Source organism: Mixophyes fleayi, chromosome 1 (genome assembly GCF_038048845.1).
Source record: "Mixophyes fleayi isolate aMixFle1 chromosome 1, aMixFle1.hap1, whole genome shotgun sequence".
In the NCBI taxonomy this organism is placed as follows: Eukaryota; Metazoa; Chordata; class Amphibia; order Anura; family Limnodynastidae; genus Mixophyes; species Mixophyes fleayi.
In genome coordinates, this window is record NC_134402.1 from 420441028 (window position 1) to 420448124 (window position 7097).

At 43.8% G+C, this 7097-nt stretch overlaps 1 protein-coding gene across 2 annotated transcripts in view; it reads right to left on the reverse strand.

Annotated features, from left to right (window-relative positions):
• IL31RA (interleukin 31 receptor A) overlaps positions 1–7097 on the reverse strand; it is an 83685-nt gene extending 76588 nt beyond the window's left edge. For both annotated transcript variants that reach the window (XM_075183475.1, XM_075183458.1), the window contains exon 1: positions 6857–7097. In XM_075183475.1, the coding sequence (XP_075039576.1) occupies positions 6857–6866 (10 nt within the window). In that variant the 5' untranslated portion in view covers positions 6867–7097. The remainder of the gene's footprint in view (positions 1–6856) is intronic.

A 7097-nucleotide genomic window follows, 5' to 3' on the forward strand; every position in this document is an offset into this window, starting at 1 on the left:
GACAACTTCAGCAGGCTGCTGGAGTGGATTGTAAGCTTATGGGTGGTAAGGGCCTTTCTCCACAGGGCCCAACAGGTAGCTTAAGAGATTTTTAGGCTTGTGGGTATAGGGGGCTAAGTACTCACAGTTGGACGCGGTCCTGGTCTGTTGCAGTAAGTGGGCTTTAATTGTCCTGACCGGTCGCTGACTGCTGGAGCTTATGTCCCCCGGAGATCACTATGTATTAGGAAGTCCACCGACCTCCTGCAGCTGCCCGGCGCCACCGCTCCAGACAAACAGTAGGTGAGCTCGTCCCCGTCGTCCCTTGAGCCAGTTGTAGTGGCCAGGAGCAGCGTGGTAGAAGCTGCTGTCCGGGGATTCCAGGGAGTCTTTGTTACTTGACAGTCTGGTCCGCCGCGGGAGTTAGGCCTCACGTCCGGTGCCTGCAGGGAGTCGATTAACGGCACATAGAATGTACTGTCAGGTGCAGCAGGGCCTCGCAATCTCTCCGGGTCAAGTTATGGAGCCCTCGGGTGAGCGAAACAGCTGCTTTCCTCACTTTAATAGGCAGCTCCACAGGAGCTCTCACTAAACGCGACTGTCCCTCATGGAGTCCAAGCCACGCCCCCGGTATTTTGGTTTTAGTGTAGTGTGTAGTGTTAAGGTGACACATGAATAAGTAGGATAGTTTGGTGGTAGTGTTGTGTGGTTTCCAGATTGTTACAGTGTTGTCTGTGAATATTATGGTGATCATATATTGTTATTGGATATATAGTAAGGTGTTAGTGTGAAAATATATTGTGTTTAGTATTTTAGTGGTAGTACAGTGTGAAGTATTTCAGTAATAGTGCAGTATAGTTTGTTAGGCTGGTCATACACCCACATATGATGTTGGATGATTTCAACTGATTAAGCTGATATCATAACATGCATGGCCATTCGGGTGACCATCCTATCCAGTCAAAACACAATGCAAATGGAACAGAATGGAATGGAAAGGATGAAACATTCAGCCAGCTGATCACTTATATCAGTGCATGGTTATAATATCAATCAAAACAAATAAGGTTAGTGAACCATGAGAGTTTTGGATGTTTTGTAAGTGATGGTAGTATGCATTGGGTGGCTGTGTAGTGAGAGGGTGGTTGAGTAGTATATAGCGTGCAAGGCTGTTCAGTGAGGATAGTCTGGAATTTTAGTGTGGTTGGCTGGGTAATGAAACGTTTTGGTACAGTGTAGATGGCCTTGTTCTGATGGATGGTAGTACCGTATTAGTGACTTTGCATTGTTAATAAACAGAACAGTCAGGGTTGCTGTGTAGATAAACTGTGGTAATAATGTGTGGGTGACCATGTAGTGTGAAATGGTATTATAGTGTAAGTGTCCATGTTGTGAAGGGTGGTAGTATAGTGTGGGTGGCCATGTTCTGAAGGGTGGTAGTATAGTGTGGGGGCCATGCTGAGAAGGGTGGTAGTACAGTGTGTGTGGCCATGTTGTGAAGGGTGGTAGTACAGTGTGTGTGTCCATGTTGTGAAGGGGGTTGTATAGTGTGGCCATGTTCTGAAGGGTGGTAGTATAGTGTGGGTGGCCATGTTCTGAAGGGTGGTAGTATAGTGTGTGTGTCCATGTTGTGAAGGGGGTTGTATAGTGTGGGTGGCCATGTTCTGAAGGGTGGTAGTATAGTGTGGGTGGCCATGTTCTGAAGGGTGGTAGTATAGTGTGGGGGCCATGCTGAGAAGGGTGGTAGTACAGTGTGTGTGGCCATGTTGTGAAGGGTGGTAGTATAGTGTGTGTGTCCATGTTGTGAAGGGGGTTGTATAGTGTGGGTGGCCATGTTCTGAAGGGTGGTAGTATAGTGTGGGTGGCCATGTTCTGAAGGGTGGTAGTACAGTGTGTGTGTCCATGTTGTGAAGGGTGGTAGTACAGTGTGTGTGGCCATGTTGTGAAGGGTGGTAGTATAGTGTGTGTGTCTATGTTGTGAAGGGGGTTGTATAGTGTGGGTGTCTATGTTGTGAAGGGAGGTAGTAAAGTGTGGGTGTCCATGTTGTGAAGAGTGGTAGTGTAGTGTGGGTGGCCATGTTGTGAAGGGTGGAAGTATAGTATGGGTGTCCATGTTGTGAAGGGGGTTGTATAGTGTGGGTGTCCATGTTCTGAAGGGTGGTAGTATAGTGTGGGGTCCATGCTGAGAAGGGTGGTAGTACAGTGTGTGTGGCCATGTTGTGAAGGGTGGTAGTAAAGTGTGGGTGTCCATGTTGTGAAGGGGGTTGTATAGTGTGGGTGGCCATGTTCTGAAGGGTGGTAGTATAGTGTGGGTGGCCATGTTGTGAAGGGAGGTAGTAAAGTGTGGGTGTCCATGTTCTGAAGGGTGGTAGTGTAGTGTGGGTGGCCATGTTGTGAAGGGTGGTAGTATAGTGTGTGGCCATGTTGTGAAGGGAGGTAGTACAGTGTGTGTGTCCATGTTGTGAAGGGTGGTAGTACAGTGTGTGTGGCCATGTTGTGAAGGGTGGTAGTATAGTGTGTGTGTCCATGTTGTGAAGGGGGTTGTATAGTGTGGGTGTCTATGTTGTGAAGGGAGGTAGTAAAGTGTGGGTGTCCATGTTGTGAAGAGTGGTAGTGTAGTGTGGGTGGCCATGTTGTGAAGGGTGGAAGTATAGTATGGGTGTCCATGTTGTGAAGAGTGGTAGTGTGGGTGGCCATGTTGTGAAGGATGGTAGTATAGTGCATACTTGCCAACTCTCCCGGAATATCCGGGAAACTCCTGCATTTCGCGTGAGCCTCACGGACTCCCGAGAGAGTGTGGCAATCTCCCATATCTGCTCACTTCCTAGTGAAGTGGGAAAAATTAGGTCCAAAACGTCGCGATTCACCGGGAATCGCTGCGTTTGGCCCTGCGTCATTACGTCATGGGGGGGTCCTAAATGACACAAATTTTGGAGCCTCGCCCCCCATCACGCCCGCCTCCCCCGGCAGGCTCCTGGAAGCCAACTTTAGAAAGTTGGCCAGTATGGTATAGTGTGGGTGGCCATGTTGTGAAGTGTTGTAACTACATAGACCATAGTCGCAGCTCCACGCTGACCCTTCCACAAAACTGGAAGTCTGTTCATTGTGAGTGTTGGGCATCAAGCAGGAACAGGCTGCTTTTAATAGCAGTCTTTGAGATCATCTGAGGTGCTCAGGTTGTGTCCTTCTCATCTATGAACACTGTCTAGAACTTGTACTACAATAATGGAGGGTGCAGGGTACAAGTAAATGTGACTGCATATCATAGAACTTCAATGGTGGGGAACATTAGCATTGGAGGACTGCCCCTGTTGTTCTGTTTCAAGAAACTGCTTATATGGATTCAACTCTTGTTCTCAGTGGGTGTAGCACACTGTGTGACTGATTATAGTAGTATTACTGGGAAGAATGAGGGAGGTTTAAGGGTTAGTGGTGCTATGGGTCTAACAGATCTGCTCGATATGAAAGGAATAGAGAGCTGGCACAGGCAGGAGGAAGGCAATGGTTGGAGGGAGGGTTTATATGGTTAGTCTATGTGTAGCACTGGTTTCTAGACCTAATGCTACAGGAATGAGGGAGATTCTTTTCTGGCCAAAGACACAAAAGTCAATTCTAGCAGATTTTTACACATTAAAATTAAACTGATTTGGTTTTTCAGACTTCACAACTAGATTTCAGTACCTGATTATATAGTACACTGTGCCCCCTCCATCATTACCCTGTGCCCTCATTTATTACTCTGTCCCCCTCTGTTCTATACTTACCTATCTATGGTCTTCTTTCTTCAAACCTCTTCCTTTCTTCTGGCTCCTCTCTGCTCCATTCTTGCTGTCAGGTGTGACATCATCACGTCCCTATAGTCAGTTAGAATGGAGCAGGGAGTTGCAGCCGGATGCAGCACAAGCGGGAAAGGCAGGCATGGTGCTCCCCGCTTGCCGCTGGCCCTGGCTGTGAAGAAGTGTCGGTATGTCATACCGGCACATATTGTCCCACTTGAGCACTGGCTATATGGTATGTTTCCTACTGCTTTAAATTATAAGGATATTATAAGTCAGCAAGGAGTTCTGTGCCCACATAAAATGCCATAAAGGTAAGCATATAAATACTACATGCCACATGCTTTTATACAGGTCACAGATCTCTGAAATGACTTCAAATCTATAATAAATTTACAGTAGGGGGTTGGGTTTTCTTTAGAATACACTTTTTTCTAATGAGTAATGATAGAACCACTTGTTTATATATTATTTATAGAAGTTTGTTTAACTTAAGACCGTGGTGGAATTACTGCCACAGAAGGAGGTGTTGCCAATACAGGGCCTGGAGGTGAGGGAGACCTAGCAAGCCAGTCCACCATCCCAAGAGTATTTTTATGGATCCACTACACATGTGTTGACAACCGCACATGCTCAGGAGAGCAGTTTTTGCTATAGGTGATGCTGTGTTCTGTCCATGATTTGTGTATTATATATTAGTACACGCAATAATTGACTAGAGTAGTTATATTATATCGCACCTGTAGCTTTATTTTAACATTCCCAATACACATCCACCCATGAAACAGATCTGGTGGTTTTTTAAAAGTGATTTATGATTGTGGATTACCATGGAAATCGCAGTCACATGACACATGATGTAGTGAGCAGAGATTTTGAACACCCCTCTGAGCTCTGTCTACACAGTAGCAACCCCCCCCCCCTGCTTAACAATCACATAACATGGCGAGAACTGTGAGTCTGTGTAGCAGACTGACTGTGTCTGCCAGCCATTTGTTTTCTAACCAAAGAGCTTTTGAAAAAGAGATACTAATTTGTCGGACGATAGCAAACAAAATGAGAGGCATGCTTGAAAAGTACCTAACTAGCTAAAAATAGAAAAAAAAAATTCAAAACGTGTATACTAAATAAGAGTTTAACGCTGTGTGTACACAGCACTATTCTTTCAAAATAATTTTGTAAACTTGCTTATTTTTGAAACTCTTCCCACTTTTCCAGCAACAGCCACTTACCTATCTTAATAGGAAGCTCTGCAGCCTGTGTTCCTCACCTCTGAACAACTGTTCCCTCAAACAACCCTCTTCTGCCTGCCACAGAGCACAAATGTATTTTATCTAAGCAAGTGATAGTCTGGTGATCACTGGAGCAGAAACTGATCACACAATAACTTCTGTAAAACGACTTCTGTAAAATAGTGCCTCATTGTGCAGGAGATGGGGAATCAGCTTCCAGGAACTGGACAGGCAGATGACAGTCTGGAGGCCAGGCTATCTACTTCCCAGCATACAGAGAGTTTTAGGTCCACAAGAGCTATAAAGTCACAGGTTGTCTAAAACTGTTCAATAAAGTTCTGGCGAGGAGGCTGTCTAGCTATTATACATCTAAAAGCCCCAGAATGCCAATTCTTCTAGTTCCACGACAGCAGTGCAGCTACAGGTTGTTGTTTTTTTCTCTATGAAATGATGCCTAGTTGCTAGGTTGATGGAGTGTTTTCTAATCTTTGGGATAGGATGAGTTAAGAGCACAATCAGTGCTAGACTATGTTGGATCAAGAGCAGAACACCAGAAGAGTCATTTGCCATTTTGTTGGTGTCAATTTTTAAAGATTATATAAATGACAGGGTGGGGAGTGTGTATGTTGTTCCATTTTTTTTTTTTATGTAAGAGTTATGGGGTTTTCCCACTATATAGCTCACATTTAATCATTACCCAGATCCCCACTGCATGTTATGCAGGAATGGTAACCTCTAGAAATGGAACCATGTCTCTAGCCCCAACCCTGTGTTGACCAGTCTGGTAGCTGGTTATCATTATAACAGAGGACCACATGCTGCCAGTTTCCCCATTGTATCGAGATTAGCCCAGATTAATTCTTCTCCCCATAAATAGAAACCACTGTGAAAAAAAAACTCTCACCCAATGACTAAAAGCAACAGATGATGAACGTGCTAAATGCTTAAAACAAAAATTTATGCACAAAAATTGCCAAACCTGTGAATTTCGGTCTCTACATTCTGAATCTAATTCACAAGATGTTTCGATTTTCTTTGTGTAGAGAAGCTCTACCCAACTTGCTGTAAATAGATTTCCATAATGTTCCTATTTTGCATGTCATGCAATGGCATATCTCTCAACAGTTATACTTGGAAAATTGGGACAAAACAAGTCCCCCCTGGTCCTTCCCAAATGCACTTTTTGTGAAGCTCAGCCCCTTCTACAATGTGTTTTTTCTTTTTATAGAAAATAAGAGCCCATTGCTATCTAATGTTCCCATATACAGTGTTTGTATAGCTAATATCTACAGGAGACAGTGGTTTTGTTTTACAGCAGCCTTGAACTGAGAGCTTGCTCCAGGGAAAGCAAACTGAAAATATGGACAGCGAGCAAGCAGTCATAGCCAGCTATCACATGTAATGATCTATACAATGAATCTACCAATAAATACAATTGTGTTCATATGGGCCAACAGATATATAAAACAGTACTTAATACTATTTGAAATAGTAAAAGTTTTTTATATTGTTCATCATCATTTATTTATATAGTAGCGCCAGCAAATTCCGTAGCGCTTTATATTGTTGAGTTTGTGCCACTAAGCTTAGTTCATGTGATATATAACCCAGTCTAATATTTATAGCAGGCTTGAATAACCCTATGGCTCTCCAATTTTGTTGTTGTGGAATCATAGCCCTGGAATGGCATGTTGTGATCTGTAGTTCCACAACTGCTGGAGATCCACAAGTAGCCCAATTTAAACTGCTCTCTGCATATATTTAATATTTACACACAATAAATGCAACAGCACATTGTCTTTTTGTTTTTAACCAATACCCTAATAGCAGCTTAGTACAAAACTTAATACTAGTAGAGGTAAGTCTTACCCTTCTCCATGTCATCTTGCCTGTAACGTAGATATGGTCATTACACTAAAAGTATAGTCAATAGGGTTATGTCCAGGACGTAGATCTTCATATGCAAACTTAAAAGCCAAGGCACATAGGTACAGCCAGTGTGTGAAAAGGGGAAATTATCCAAATGCAATTGATTTCAAAACATATCCAGGAAACAGTAGCTGATTGCTACAACTGCCTGCATCCTGCGTTGTGCTGTGAGAAGTTAAAC